Source organism: Camelina sativa, chromosome 15 (genome assembly GCF_030686135.1).
Source record: "Camelina sativa cultivar CO46 ecotype springtype chromosome 15, ASM3068613v1".
Classification (NCBI taxonomy): domain Eukaryota; kingdom Viridiplantae; phylum Streptophyta; class Magnoliopsida; order Brassicales; family Brassicaceae; genus Camelina; species Camelina sativa.
In genome coordinates this window covers 14872530-14888143 of record NC_141894.1, presented here as the reverse complement: position 1 = coordinate 14888143, position 15614 = coordinate 14872530, and the positions used below count along the sequence as shown (strand labels likewise).

Below are 15614 nucleotides of genomic sequence, written 5' to 3'. Positions count from 1 at the left end.
ATATTCCAATTTTCACTTTGCCTATATAATCAGACATAACCATGGCCCTTGTTCTATATCTCCAACAAAAAAAGCTTATTCTATACACACCATAGCAATTTTGAGAAATGGTTTACTTCAACAGAGTGAAAGATCTTCATTCATGGAGATCTCATTGGAAAGTTTGTGTCAAAGTTCTTCGAAAGTTGAGAAAAATCGATGAAAATGATAACACAGTAGAACTGATTTTATGTGATGTTTTTGTAAGTCTTCAAACCAATATGGTTCATATTTCATATCAAATTCCTACATATTTGGCAAAAATTTATTTAACTCACTTATTTGTCTGAACTAATCCATATCTTTCTCTTTTTCTTTGTAGGGTGACAAAATTCAAGGAACGATTAAAAAGGATTTGATCGTCACTTTTTATGATAAAATCAATGAAAATACATGGATAATCCTATCAAATTTCACCGTCTGCTACAATGATTTACGTTTTAAGCTGGCGGACAATGAAACGGTCATTGATAATTCAGAAGAAGTGATCTCCAATAATCACTTCATTGATTATCAAAGTTTCGACGAGATTTTACAGGGACGGCATGTTTTCAGAAATCTTACGTGTGGTAACTGTAACTTACGTACATATTTTCTTTTCTGAATTTTTTTCTTTTCTTATTGTTAAATTGTTTTTATTATAGATGTGATGGGTCAAGTTGTGCATGTTGAACGTCTTATTCATGTTGTTGATCCAGATGCTGAGATTCCATATAAGAGGACAAGGCTCTTACGATTTTATTTAAGGAATTTAAAGTTGTTTTTCATTCTCAAACATTTTTCTAATAGTTGTCTACTTTTAGTTTGAGTAATATTTAGTTAACTAACATGGAAAACTACTCATTTTTTAGTGGACTCGAGATCGACTGTGTTGCATATAATAAACATGCTGATTACTTTGATGCCAATTGGTCGCTAGCTGGAGGTAATGATGCTACTATTGTTGTTTTGCGGTTTTGGCGTGCGAAGTACACACTAGGAGGTGAGAATTTTTTTTATGCCTTTTCCGAAATAATATAAGTTTACACATACTTTATTAGTTTAATTGTGAATTGTTATAACTATAATATATGTAACTATTTTTTGATTTTTTTCCTTAGGTCCGTCCGATAGTGGAGCTTTCAGTGGACCTGTGGTTTCTACAATTCATTTTAATCTTCCACTAGGTAACGACCCGCACGCACTATATGCGGGACAAATCGACTCAAATAAAATTATTACAAGTCAAATTATTATTTAGAATAAGGTGTCATAATAATAATTTTACACATTTTTTTATTCAAATTTACATTTAATTATTTTGTGTAAAAATATATTTCACTCGTGAAATATGGAAAATAATGTTAATTATTATGATAATTGTGATAATGTTATTTATTTTTATGATTATTGTAATAATTAATTTTTAATATATACTCCCTTTGTTTCATTAAGAGTGTCATTTTAGAATTTTATTTTTGTTTCTCAAAGAGTATCATTTTACATTTTCAATGCACTATTTTATATTTTCAATGCATTTTTTCATTAGATTTTCTAGTTTTACCTTTAATCTATGACTAAATTAACCCATTAAACATTTATTAAGTAAGGGCATATATGTATATTTTAATATTTTCTTAATTTGTGTGAAATATGTCAAAATAACACTGATTGTTAAACAGAGGAAGTACTTGAATAGTCATAAAAAATTATAAATCGGAGAATAAGTTTTGTATTTCAAAAAGTTAAATAGATGAATATGTTTTTTAATAGTTTATGAAATGTAATTTACTTTAAATAATTAAATATATTATGAAAATGATAATTAAATTATTAACTATATTTCCTGTTTTTAATAGTTGATGAAGTCTTTCATTTTAAAAACTAATAAAAAGAAACATTACCTTATATATTCTAATGACACATTTATGTAAATAATAATGAAATAAAATTTCCTTATATAGTTTAATGAAATATTTAATAAATCAAAAGACTTATTTTTGTAAACATGTTTATCTTGAGATGTTTAATTGCAATTGAATCTCCAAATCGTTCTGGCGACGACACATCAGCATTTTCAACAAAATACTTCTCTATTAATATATAGGGGATATCCTGAGGTTCAAGACTTCAAGATGCGGTACTACGAACCATTTTTAATTGAATCCATTTAGTTATAACAAACAATAATTCTTACCATTAAGTCAATGGATTTGATGCAGACTTGCTTACAAGAATAATTCTGATGATGATGGAAGTGATTAGAACTACTCAACTATTTCTGCTTATAAGCAGAATTCAATCTAAATTTGGTTATAATAAATTGTTTACTGTTGAACCCCGAGGGGCTAGTGGTGGTTTGGTTTTATTTTATAAGGATGAAATAATTCTTTCTGTTCTATTTCATAATGACCGTATAATTGATACAAAAGCTGTTTTTGGTCATCAATTGGTATATTTATCTTTTGTTTATGGTGATCCGGTTCCTCAACATCGCGGAAAAGTGTGGGATAAATTAACGGATATTGGATCTTTTCGTATTGATCCTTGGTTTATTATTGGAGACTTTAATATGAATTAGTTGGAAACCATGAGAAGCAGGGTGGTGCCTTGCGGTCAGCTTCTTCCTTCAAACCTTTTATCTCAATGATTAAGGATTGTGGGATGCTTGAATTTCCATGTTATGTGGATCAATTATCCTGGCGAGGGAATCGGTGTAATAATCAAGTGATTCGCTGCCGACTTTATTGGGCTTTAGGTAATGAAGAATGGCATGCCCTCTATCCCAATTTGAAAGTAGAGCATTTGGAGATGATCGGTTCTGATCATAGTCCTATTTTAGCAACTTGTTTGACGGCGGTCCGGAGGAGACAGAGACAATTTCGGTTTGATAAGCGGTGGTTGGGTAAGGAGGGCTTAGCTGGAGCGGTTGAGTCTGGATGGAATCGGACACGGAATTTTAGGATTCTGGGTTTTGTTGATAAAATAAGGAATTGTAGGAATTCGATTTCCTGGTGGAGGAAAAATAATGTCAGTACTGGCCCATCAGTTGTTTCTTCTTTGAAGACTGCTCTGCATGATGCGAAGATGGATGATTCGGTTTCACTGGAAGAAATTCGGGGAATTGAGAGGAAATTGAAAGAGGCATACCGTGATGAGGAGATTTATTGGCAACAAAAGAGCAGAAAATTTTGGTTAGGGTTGGGGATGAAAATACTTCCTATTTTCACGCATCCACTAAACAAAGGTGGGTTCGGAATAGGATAATTGGTTTATTTGGTGCCAATAACGTTTGGGATGAATCAGCGTCGGGTATGGAACATATAGCTACAACATATTTCGAGGATCTGTTTAAGAAATCCGACGGTGGAGGTATTTCTGAGATGCTCCAAGCAATTGATCCGATTATTACGGCAGGTATGAACAGAGATCTTATCCGGGATATCTCGGAAAGGGAAGTCAGACAAGCTTGGTTGCTATGCATCCGGAGAAAACTCGAAGTCCTGATGGGATGACAGCTCTGTTTTTTCAAAGGTTCTGGTCTTCTCTCAAAGGGGATTTAGTGGTTTTAGTTAAAGAGTTTTTTCGTACTGGCAGCTTCGATCCGCTTTTAAATGAGACCAATATTTGTCTTATTCCTAAAGTGGATCGGCCTCAGCGGATGGCGGAGTTTAGGCCTATAAGCCTATGTAATGTGAGCTATAAGATTATTTCAAAACTGTTGTGTTTCCGTCTGAAGCGCCTATTGCCTCGTTTGGTTTCATAAACACAATCAGCATATGTTTCTGGACGGTTAATTACTGATAATATTCTGGTGGCTCAGGAGATGTTCCACGGATTAAATACTAATAGTAGGTGTAACTCGGAATTTTCGGCATTTAAAACGGATATGAGTAAGGCATATGATCGGGTTGAGTGGGATTTTCTGGAGGCGGTTTTGGTCAAGTTAGGATTTGATAGGAGATGGATTTCGTGGAATATGTGGTGTGTATCGTCAGTGTCGTACCAAGTTCTTCTGAATGGTCAGCCCCGAGGTTTTATTAGACCTCAGAGGGGGGTTACGACAAGGGGACCCTCTGTCACCATATTTATTTATCCTATGCACAGAGGTCTTGATAGCTAATATTAAGAAGGCTGAAAGAGAGAAAAAAATTGACGGGTATTACCATCGCCCGTGGTAGTCCTACTGTTTCGCATTTGCTGTTTGCGGATGATAGCCTGTTTTTTTGCAAAGCAACTGCGCAGGAATGTAGGACGGTAATGGATATAATCGGTAACTATGGCAGAGCTTCAGGTCAAGAGGTTAATCTGGCTAAATCATCCATTATGTTTGGCAAAAAGGTAACTCCGGATATTCGAACCCATTTGAAATCAGTTATTGGGATTTCTAAGGAGGGTGGTATGGGTTCTTACTTGGGTATTCCTGAGAATCTTCAAGGTTCGAAAACTAAGGTTTTTAGCTACATTAAGGATCGGCTGGATGATCGTGTTAATGGCTGGACTGCAAAGTGCTTGTCGAAGGGCGTAAGGAAATTATGATTAAATCAGTGGCTTTGGCATTACCTACCCATGTTATGTCGTGTTATAAACTACCTCAGGAACTAACATCTAAATTGACAAGTGCAATTTCCACTTTCTGGTGGAAATCCAATGATAAGGCCCGTGGTATGCATTGGGTTGCTTGGGATAAATTATGTAAAGATAAAGCTGAAGGGGGACTTAGTTTCCGAGCTCTGGAACAATTTAATGAGGCTATGTTGGCCAAACAGTTTTGGCGTTTAATTCACTATCCAACGTCTTTAATGGCTAGGGTGATTAAAAGTCGATATTTCAGGAACAAACATCCTCTTATGGCAAAAAAACCATATAATCCGTCATTTGCTTGGAGAAGTATTTATTCCATCAAGGGGTTGGTGGAGCAGGGAGCGAGATGGGCGGTAGGCTCTGGCAATTCCATTTCGGTTTGGCGTGATCCATGGATACCGGATATTTTCCCTAGACCGGCGAATGGTCGAGGGAGGTTGTGGCTTCCGAGTGTAATGGTTAATCATTTAATTAACCCGGAGACTAAGGATTGGCATCTACCTACTTTGGAGGAGTTTTTTGATCCGGGGGATATACACCTTATTCGTAGTTTGCCGGTCAGTAGAACTTATCAACCGGATAGATTAATATGGCATTTTACTAAATCTGGGAAATATTCCATCAAATCAGGTTTTTGGTTAGCTCGGGAATTAAACATGGATGTAGAGTATGGGCCGACGTGTACGGCTTTGCGGGCCCAATCGTGGAAACTTGATGTACCCTCCAAGATCCAACACTTTTTTTGGCAGATTGGATCGGGTACTCTACCAGTGTTAGAACATCTCGCGCATCGGGGTGTTCGTTGTGATACCGTGTGTAAGAGATGCGATTCTGCAGTGGAAACTATAAACCATGCGTTCTTTTAGTGCCCTAGGTCTCGATGTATTTGGGAGTTGTCCCCTATTCGGATGGATCCAGGGGGTTTTCCATACACATCGACTTATGCGAATTTAGACTTCATTTTTTGGCGGGCGTCTTCGCAATCCGGGGTCTCGGATATAGGCATTCAACTACCTTGGATTATTTGGTCAATTTGGAAAGATAGGAATAAAGAAGGTTTTCCAGGGTATTGAGGTAGAACCTCTTGAGATTTTGAATCAAGCGGCTACTGATAAATTATTGTGGGAGGAGGCCAAGTCTTACTCAGTGAATTATCTGGATCCTCCGTCTTTTTCGGAGGACAGGGGTTCCACTCCCCGATGCCAAATTGATGGTTCTTGGAAAGGTATAGACCCCTTCCAGGGTCTGGGCTGGTGGTGTTGCAGTGGAGAGCTTACAACGCTCCTGTTGGGAGCACGGAGTCATCATCGGAGTATATCCCCTCTACATGCAGAACTACAAGCGCTGATCTGGGCTATGGAGTATTTACTTGTGGCTGGAGTCGATTGTCAGGCTTTTGAGACGGATAGTGTAGAGCTAATTGCAATGGTGCAGACGCCGGAAGACTGGCCGGCTTTTTCTAATCTGTTGGAGGATTTTTCTCTGCTTCGAAGTTCCTATCCCTCCTTCACCCTCACCAGGATTCCACGAGATGCCAACGTCAGAGCCGACTATCTAGCTCGATCTTCACGATATCTACCTTCAGAATCTACCTTTGTAAACTCGTATCCTCCTGTTTGGGCAACCAATCTTGGAGTTCTATTTTAATTATTATAGTTTGGTTGAAAAAAAAAAAGACAAATAAAGTAAACATAGTATTGGGATAAATGAAACCAAACTGAAATAAAACTGAAAGACACTTAAAGTCCATGTCTCAAGAAATAGAAACTGAAGGAAAACAAGTTTTAGTTTATTGAATGTGTAGTCCTAATCACTTCCATCATCATAAGAATTCTGCTTATAAGCAGAAATAGTTGAGTAGTTCTAATCACTTCCATCATCATCAGAATTATTCTTGTAAGCAAGTCTGCATCAAATCCATTGACTTAATGGTAAGAATTATTGTTTGTTATAACTAAATGGATTCAATTAAAAATGATTCGTAGTACCGCATCTTGAAGTCTTGAACCTCAGGATATCCCCTATATATTAATAGAGAAGTATTTTATTGAAAATGCTGATGTGTCGTCGCCAGAACGATTTGGAGATTTAATTGCAATTAAACATCTCAAGATAAACATATTTACAAAAATAAGTCTTTTGATTTATTAAATATTTCATTAAACTATATAAGGAAATTTTATTTCATTATTATTTACATAAATGTGTCATTAGAATATATAAGGTAATGTTTCTTTTTATTAGTTTTTAAAATGAAAGACTTTGTCAACTATTAAAAACAGAAAATATAGTTAATAATTTAATTATCATTTTCATAATATATTTAATTGTTTAAAGTAAATTACATTTCATAAACTATTAAAAAACATATTCATCTATTTAACTTTTTGAAATACAAAACTTATTCTCCGATTTATAATTTTTTTATGACTATTCAAGCACTTCTTCTGTTTCACAATAAGTGTTATTTTGACATATTTCACACAAATTAAGAAAATATTAAAATATACATATATGCCCTTATTTAATAAATGTTTAATGAGTTAATTTAGTCATAGATTAAAGGTAAAACTAGAAAATCTAATGAAAAAGATGCATTGAAAATATAAAATAGTGCATTGAAAATGTAAAATGATACTCTTTGAGAAACAAAAATAAAATTGTAAAATGACAGTCTTAATGAAATAAAGGGAGTATATATTAAAAATTAATTATTACAATAATCTTAAAAATAAATAATATTATCACAATTATCATAATAATTAACATTCTTTTCCATATTTCACGGGTGAAATATATTTTTACACAAAATAATTAAATGTAAATTTGAATAAAAAAAATGTGTAAAATTAGTATTATGACACCTTATTCTAAATAATAATTTGACTTGTAATAATTTTATTTGAGTCGATTTGTCCCGCATATAGTGCGTGCGGGTCGTTACCTAGTGGAAGATTAAAATGAATTGTAGAAACCACAGGTCCACTGAAAGCTCCACTATCGGACGGACCTAAGGAAAAAAATCAAAAAATAGTTACATATATTATAGTTATAACAATTCACAATTAAACTAATAAAGTATGTGTAAACTTATATTATTTCGGAAAAGGCATAAAAAAAATTCTCACCTCCTAGTGTGTACTTCGCACGCCAAAACCGCAAAACAACAATAGTAGCATCATTACCTCCAGCTAGCGACCAATTGGCATCAAAGTAATCAGCATGTTTATTATATGCAACACAGTCGATCTCGAGTCCACTAAAAAATGAGTAGTTTTCCATGTTAGTTAACTAAATATTACTCAAACTAAAAGTAGACAACTATTAGAAAAATGTTTGAGAATGAAAAACAACTTTAAATTCCTTAAATAAAATCGTAAGAGCCTTGTCCTCTTATATGGAATCTCAGCATCTGGATCAACAACATGAATAAGACGTTCAACATGCACAACTTGACCCATCACATCTATAATAAAAACAATTTAACAATAAGAAAAGAAAAAAATTCAGAAAAGAAAATATGTACGTAAGTTACAGTTACCACACGTAAGATTTCTGAAAACATGCCGTCCCTGTAAAATCTCGTCGAAACTTTGATAATCAATGAAGTGATTATTGGAGATCACTTCTTCTGAATTATCAATGACCGTTTCATTGTCCGCCAGCTTAAAACGTAAATCATTGTAGCAGACGGTGAAATTTGATAGGATTATCCATGTATTTTCATTGATTTTATCATAAAAAGTGACGATCAAATCCTTTTTAATCGTTCCTTGAATTTTGTCACCCTACAAAGAAAAAGAGAAAGATATGGATTAGTTCAGACAAATAAGTGAGTTAAATAAATTTTTGCCAAATATGTAGGAATTTGATATGAAATATGAACCATATTGGTTTGAAGACTTACAAAAACATCACATAAAATCAGTTCTACTGTGTTATCATTTTCATCGATTTTTCTCAACTTTCGAAGAACTTTGACACAAACTTTCCAATGAGATCTCCATGAATGAAGATCTTTCACTCTGTTGAAGTGAACCATTTCTCAAAATTGCTATGGTGTGTATAGAATAAGCTTTTTTTTGTTGGAGATATAGAACAAGGGCCATGGTTATGTCTGATTATATAGGCAAAATGAAAATTGGAATATGCTTTATAATATAAGCCTTAGTGAAAATTGGAATATGCTTTATAATATAAGCCTTAGTGAAAAAAAATATATTGAAAATATCTTCTTGTACTTATATATTTTCCTTTTACTATCTAAAGTTAATAATAAAAGATTCTCTAAAAAATAGGAGTTAAATTTGAATTGGCAATATCAAAATTCTAACCAAACCAAAACAAAAAAAAAGTAAAATCTTAGAATCTAAAATTAAAATCTCATCTATCATAGTTATTTCTTTTTACTGATTTATAGAATCCATAGAGGTGTCCACATGCTTAAAACTTTAGCAGTAAACCATTGATTTTGAGATTTCTCAAATACTCTTAATTACCAATGATAAAAATTTACAACAAATTACAAAAACAAATTTCTATGAAGTCTTGGAAAATAGTGAATACGTTTTAAAAAAAAAAAAAATTCACTAGTTAATTAATTGGTTGAAATAACTTTTACAGAAAAAGCCCAAATAAAACAGAGCACCAGGAATTTGTTTGGCTCAATATTAGAAACAAGCACTAGGAATATAAAGCAAACACTAGACAAAAGGAATTTGTTCATTCGAAATTAAATATTTTTATTCTCAATTCATAAAAACCGTCGGTTTTAAACCGAACACAAAAAGTCTTATCTATGTCATCACCTTCCATACTTATCAAGCACATGACTGCAACATACATGTATATATATATATATATATATATATATTCATATTTAACTTAGGTTTTGCTTATATTTTTCTTATGTTTTGCTTATATTTTTCTTATGTTTTTCTTATTTTTTTTGCTACTTTTCATTATTCAAATAACTATAACATTAGAATTGTAGTCACATTAAATTAGTTCAATAACTATAATATAAATGTACTGAATTAATAAAATATTACTTTCATTTTAACTGTCATTTTATGACTTAAGTTTGATTTCATAATCGTCATTTCAGATTTTTAATACATGTTTGAAAAAATTCATATTCTATCCTAAATGCTTTTATGTCTTGACCAATTAAAAAAGTAGGTAATATATTAAAAATGGTAAAATATAAAAAAAACAAATTCTTAATTCGTGTGAGAAAACTTAAAAAACAAGTAACTTTAAACGGAGAAAAAATTATTTAATTTAAATTGAAAAATGAAATATAAAAAGAACAAGAAGTTTAGTTTTGATTTTGGCTCTAATTCACAATACAATAACAGCCTAAGTTTAGTTTTGTAATATGTCACATGATAGTAAAGTTAAACTTCTAACAACATTACTATGTCATCACATTCCATACTTATGTCATCACCTTCCATACTTATCAAGCACATGACTGCAACATACATATATATATATATATACATCTTCCCTTAATTATTTAGTTGTACTCATAAGAGTTAATCAAATCTCATATATATACCAAAATTAAAAATACAACATAAGTCTGGATTCTACCCTAGTGTACTCAGATAAAATTTTGTCATCTATTTTTTTTTAATAGTATACAATAACATGTATTAAATTAAATAGTTAACCATTACATTTTTTTTGGTAAATCACTGGGAGATTAGCCTCCCAGCATGATTATTATTAAAAAGAAAAGAAAAACTACACCCTAACTCGGCGTAGACAAGAAACACCAGTTACATCATCGTTTAAGATCGAAGCAGCAACATTAGGAACTGAAGAAAAAGAGTGAAATCCTAAAAGTAAAGAAAACGCATAGGGCATGGCACAGACGTTGAGGAAACAAATTCGATCACGACATAGATTAATTGGTACCTCGACAGCCCCTTGAGTTAACCATTACATTTGATACACCGTTTAATAGATTAATTGATGCTCCACATTTAAGTGGAATCTTTGTGAGTTGTATTTGTAGGTAAAAGAGAAAGATATATTAGTTAGGAAGATGTCTCTTTTTAAGAGTGTTTGTAAGAGATAAAAATATGTTTTGCTCACTCGGATAACAAGAAAATTATGGATCTAATGTTAACGTTTATGTAGTTGATGTGAAGCTGCTTGAAAAAAGGCTAAGAGTAATATAAAAAAATTCTACATTAACAAGAAGTAATATTTATCATGAAAGCCAAAGACAAACATATTACGAATAAATAACTTGAGACGTGCATAGAGAATATTTGCAAACACAACATTGTACTAGCCTGACTGGTTTTGCCATCGTTTAACCTTGTCTTCAATGTGAACCTTGTTTTAAGGATTTTGTTTTTGTGGACATCTATACACTCTCAATTTCTGAAAGACTTGCCATTTGGATTTCCTGGAGATCACTTGTAGAATGACGTGTTTTTGCTTCTTCATCACTTGAACCATTGTGGGTCTCCTACTGGCTATTGAGCTCTATATTTAATATTTATACAGTTTTCTGCCAACTTTGCAACCGTTTTAATGCTCTTCATTGTTTCTTTTTTGTTTGTACCAATGCTTTCGTCTAGTTCCTCCCAGAACTTCCCATTTTTAATTAACTTTAGGCGTAACCACATCGCCAAATTTGATACCTCTTCTCTGAAAGTTTTATCAACAAATTTTTCTCTCCCTGATCACTCCAAATGCATAAACGTCCACTTAATGTTTATTTTTCAAATTACTATGAACACACAGATTCAACGTGGATGTATTTACCTGCAACAAAGAGACTTCTTATACTTTTTCTCCTTGAAATAAGTTACACAATAATCAAAAAAAAAAAGTGAAATTATTAGACCAGTTTGACACAAATTTAGAGGAAAATAACTGGAATAACTCTCAATCGGATTGGAAAACTAGATTAACCCAACATTTTTGTATAATGACCAAACACCCTTGTTTTGATTTTTTTATTAATCATAAAAAATTTAAAAAATAGAAAAAGGAAATAGGGCAAAAAAAAACAAAATCAATCGAACATTTTTTTTTCCACATCCCACGACCTCTTCCTTTTCCGACATGGGCAAACAAAATCAATCCCACATTTTTTTGTGAAGTCTGCATTTAACTCAGAATCAACTGTATTTAGGTCTAGCTCTGATGTTTACTATCTTCGAGAAGTTGTTGGAGTCAAAAATTACATGGCCAAGTGATAAAATTATTTTGAACACTAATGTTGATTCGCAAAAGATTAATGGATCCAGGGTATTTTTTATTAACTGGGTTAATTGTTATAACTTTTTGAAAATCAGTAGTCATTCCTTTACTAATATTGTGAATACATAACTCTTTAGGCTGCAGGTGGAGATGAATTCGATGACAGATAGGTGATCTATGCTTGAAATTCGAATGAAGTTGTGAACTTGATGACAAATGCGTGAAGATAACATTTTAATGGTTTTTAATTTAAAAGAGCATTTCCTTTTCTTTATATATTTTGTTTTTGATGTCAAAAAACAATATTTTATTGTTATATATACACACATAAATTATAATATAAATTGATAATAGACAACAAACAATTACAAATACAAAATAAAAAAATAGATATGAAATATTGTTTCATAGAATAATCAATATATATAACAATCATCGAAATAAAATTAAAGTACAAATGTACCAGCTATCATTTAAATTTTAATTTCATGTAGTTTAGGGTATTGAAGTATAGGGTTTAGGATTCAATCTCTTCAAACTTATTTTCCGTATTAGTCAATTAACAAAATAAATTACAATAAGATTATTCTCAGATGTATAACATAATCCATATTGTATAAAGTTTGTTTCATTTCTAACAATTATGAATTTATGTCCTTTAAATAATGTAATTGACAGAAATTTAAAAAATATTCAAGAGTGATTGTAGTAAAAACAGAATGCAACTTGAAAACAAATATGTCATTATATAATACATACCTCTCATTACAAAATTCATAAGAAAAAAATCTGTCATGATAACCGTCTCTTAAAACATAAAATAAATCCGTCATAACATAAAATAAATCTGTAAAGTCATTCTAGCAATTATTTTTCTCCATAATATAAAATAAATCTGCCATAAAATGCTACACCAATGTTATTACTGTAGGTCAAACTAGCAATTTTATTTTCCAATAAAAAATTTGCTATCACTCCGCATATTTTATGTAAAGTTATAAAAATCTGTTGTAACTAAAAAAAATCTGTTATCATTAGACGTCCTAGTAATTATTTTTTAATCAACAAATCTGCCATGTTATGACAGGTTTTCATCGTTTTAACAAAATCTGCAACCACTACAAAAAAAAAATCAGCCCCAAATTATTAAAAAATTTGTCATGTATTAGGAAAGTCTGTTGTGTCGTCAATAATAAATCTGTCATGAAAAAAATCTGCTGAAAAAAGAAAAACTGTCGCAACCATTTTGAATAAGTCTGTAGGAGAAAATCTGTCATTGACAATAAAATCTGTTACAAACAAATAAATATGTTCACAACTTACGGCAGATTTTTCGATTTTTTTGTCCCTATCGCTGGAAAAATCCTTAAGGATATTTTGGTATTTTATTTTCTTTCCTAAAAAAGCAATGAAAGGTATTTTTGGTATGAAAATAACTCAACTAACCTTTATATTTTAGGAGTTAGTTTAGTAATTAATCCCTTAATTTGGGTTAATCTAGTAACTTTCTCAAAAAAATATTGATTAAAAGTAAGCAAAAACTATGAAAAATATAAGAAAAAATTGAGTAAAACATAAGTTCAATATATGACTAAATACAAAATTAAAGATCTAAAACTTGTGATATTACAAAAAAAAAAGTTTACGTTCAGTAATTACTAACCACACAATGTAGTTGCCGGCAAGAACAACATCAGCTCCCAACAACTGAACAAGCCAAAGACCTCAATAATTTTCTCTAAACAGTTAAATTTTCTTAACTATTTTCACAATATCCGAAAACATAGGCCAAAATATTGTGCCTCAAACCAGTAAGCACATCGATTTGGTTTTGAATTCATTTATCCCTCTCTCTCATCAATTGTTTTCGAGATTATTCTCTTGATAGCAATCATGTTTCCTTGGGGATGTTCTCCTTTATAAACAATGCTGGAACATCCATCTCCTAAGATGTTTTCATTTCTGAAAGCGTTAGTCAGTTAGTGGCTTTTTTAAGAATCTCTATTGTGTATGTATGACCACATTCACTTTCATCAATAATATCCTGGCGAATCAAAGGCTATCTCCTCTGTTTCCATAGGTTTCCTACACTTGTACATCCAAATTAATAAACCAATAATGGTTAGGATGAAAATTGTAGCTCCAACTACAATCCCTACAATCATGAAAACTGAAACAGCTCCTCTCGACTTATGCTTGAGCAGAGAATTCCCTAGGTTGTACGGAACTCTCGAACTTTGGAACCGCTCCACTTAAGTTGTTGTTGGATACGTTGAGAATCCGTAGAAAGGGAAGTGCAGCCAAGGATGACTGAATTTCTCCTTCAAGGTTATTTCTTTGGAGATAAACATCTTCTAAATTGGCTAGAAGTCCTACCGCAGGTGAGATTACGCCACCTAGAGCCAAGCCAGAGAGATTAAGGGATATGACTTGATGGTTATCGAAGTTGCATTTAACACCTTTCCTTCAGTACAAGAAAAACTGTCTGAAGACGCAAATTGTTTTGCAGCTATGCTCCAAATCTTGTGGCTGTATTGCCTATAGCAATGGAAAGACACAATTTGTTTTTGGTAGCTATAGCGTTGTAACTAATTGAAATTTGTGGCTATCCATGGTTACATTACCACGACATAGCCATAACAGAGTTTGTACCTAATAGCCACGAAATCGCCACGAAATCGCCACAAAACTGTTTGTGTCTATAATAGCCACAGTTTAACCCCAAAAGAATTCTTAACCATTAGTCACGACGTGTTACAAATTGGCGACGGATAAATTTATGGCTATAGTATCCACAACTTAGCTACAACTAATTTGTAACAATTTGTCACAAATATCTACAATAAATATGTGGGTAAGTATCACAAATTGGCCACAACAAAACAGTGGCTAAGTCATAAAATATACTAAAAAAAACTATTGGGAAATTAAATTAATTTGCTAATAATATTACATATTACATATTATGCCACTATTATACATATTAATACTGACTTTGCCATTAGTATTATACATATTACATCATCTTAACACCATAGAGTTTTATATCCAAAATACACAGATTTAAAGATACAAAAAAACATAACAGACAAATTACATAGATTCAAGTCCATTCAAATGACATATTACTATAGACCAAATTCAAATACCTCAACAGATAGCAAAGTCATGTTGGATAGATCGGAGAGGTGCGGTTGGCTGCTGCACTGGTTCTTGTGTTGGACCAGCAGCTGAGTCAGCATGTGTAGATGGACTTGCAGTTGATGAAGCTCCATCAGCACGTGGAGTCTGACTTGTAGGTTGGAGAGTAGTTACTGAGTCTTCTCCGTTAAGGCGTTAAAATCATATTCCAAGGCCCGCGCAATCACATCTATGTTTTCTTCATCTAAGTTTCGACGAAGAAAAGCAGAAACCGACTCATTAGGATCATCATTTTGATATTGAAATGATCCAAGACCATAGATATGCCCTTTGTTTGTTAATTACCATCTGAGAAAAGAAGTCAATCAAAACTTGGTTAGCAAAAGAGAAGCAGCAAATTAAAAATACAATATCGTAAACCATCTCAAAACAAAAATAAAAAATCTTATTATCTTTTTAATCTTTTTAAACAACAAAAAAATATATATAAATGCAACAATCCCCTTTATAATAAAATGGAAGTATACAATATTGTTTTGTAGACTATATAATTTTAATAAGTTGGTTACAAATAGGTTATAGATTAATTGATAGATTAATTGGTTACAAATTAAATAGTGGGTGCAACTTTAATTTATTTCCGA

The 15614-nt window shown here is 32.2% G+C and overlaps 3 protein-coding genes across 6 annotated transcripts; 2 read left to right on the top strand and 1 right to left on the bottom strand.

Moving 5' to 3' along the window:
• LOC104773644 (uncharacterized) lies at nt 1-1468 on the top strand. 3 transcript variants are annotated; one of them, XM_010498291.3, is made up of 5 exons: nt 1-242; nt 362-608; nt 684-795; nt 891-1021; nt 1140-1468. In XM_010498291.3, exons 1-5 carry the CDS (start codon nt 108-110, stop codon nt 1277-1279), a joined length of 765 nt encoding a protein of 254 aa, XP_010496593.2. In that variant the 5' UTR covers nt 1-107; the 3' UTR covers nt 1280-1468. The 3 variants fall into 3 exon arrangements, 1 of the variants encoding a protein (XP_010496593.2); XR_015582830.1 differs by having other exon boundaries at nt 54-242; nt 362-603; XR_015582829.1 differs by lacking the exon at nt 684-795 and having other exon boundaries at nt 50-242.
• A 2810-nt stretch (nt 1469-4278) lies between these two features.
• LOC104773646 (uncharacterized) lies at nt 4279-6608 on the top strand. The gene is made up of 5 exons (XM_087487141.1): nt 4279-4542; nt 4617-5159; nt 5352-5414; nt 5605-6198; nt 6588-6608. Exons 1-5 carry the CDS (start codon nt 4279-4281, stop codon nt 6606-6608), a joined length of 1485 nt encoding a protein of 494 aa, XP_087343267.1.
• On the bottom strand, nt 6306-8700 carry LOC104773642 (uncharacterized). Of its 2 annotated transcripts, XM_010498290.3 has the most exons (5): nt 8510-8700; nt 8144-8390; nt 7957-8068; nt 7731-7861; nt 7283-7612 (listed from the first exon to the last, which is right to left on the bottom strand). In XM_010498290.3, the coding sequence occupies exons 1-5, from the start codon at nt 8642-8644 to the stop codon at nt 7473-7475; spliced, it is 765 nt and encodes a 254-aa protein (XP_010496592.2). In that variant the 5' UTR covers nt 8645-8700; the 3' UTR covers nt 7283-7472. The 2 variants fall into 2 exon arrangements, 1 of the variants encoding a protein (XP_010496592.2); XR_015582831.1 differs by lacking the exon at nt 7957-8068 and having other exon boundaries at nt 6306-7612.
• Between the last annotated feature and the right edge of the window lie 6914 nt (nt 8701-15614).

Coding starts and splice junctions, on each gene's coding strand:
- LOC104773642 (XM_010498290.3), bottom strand. CDS start 8,644: ATGGTTCACTTCAACAGAGTGAAAGATCTTCATTCATGGAGATCTCAT. Junction 8,069..8,143: donor TTTCAGAAATCTTACGTGTG/GTAACTGTAACT, acceptor TTTTTATTATAG/ATGTGATGGGTCAAGTTGTG. Junction 7,613..7,730: donor TGCGAAGTACACACTAGGAG/GTGAGAATTTTT, acceptor TTTTTTCCTTAG/GTCCGTCCGATAGTGGAGCT.
- LOC104773646 (XM_087487141.1), top strand. CDS start 4,279: ATGGATATAATCGGTAACTATGGCAGAGCTTCAGGTCAAGAGGTTAAT. Junction 4,543..4,616: donor CAAAGTGCTTGTCGAAGGGC/GTAAGGAAATTA, acceptor AAACTACCTCAG/GAACTAACATCTAAATTGAC. Junction 5,415..5,604: donor GGGGTGTTCGTTGTGATACC/GTGTGTAAGAGA, acceptor TCTCGGATATAG/GCATTCAACTACCTTGGATT.
- LOC104773644 (XM_010498291.3), top strand. CDS start 108: ATGGTTTACTTCAACAGAGTGAAAGATCTTCATTCATGGAGATCTCAT. Junction 796..890: donor TTTTATTTAAGGAATTTAAA/GTTGTTTTTCAT, acceptor CTCATTTTTTAG/TGGACTCGAGATCGACTGTG. Junction 1,022..1,139: donor TGCGAAGTACACACTAGGAG/GTGAGAATTTTT, acceptor TTTTTTCCTTAG/GTCCGTCCGATAGTGGAGCT.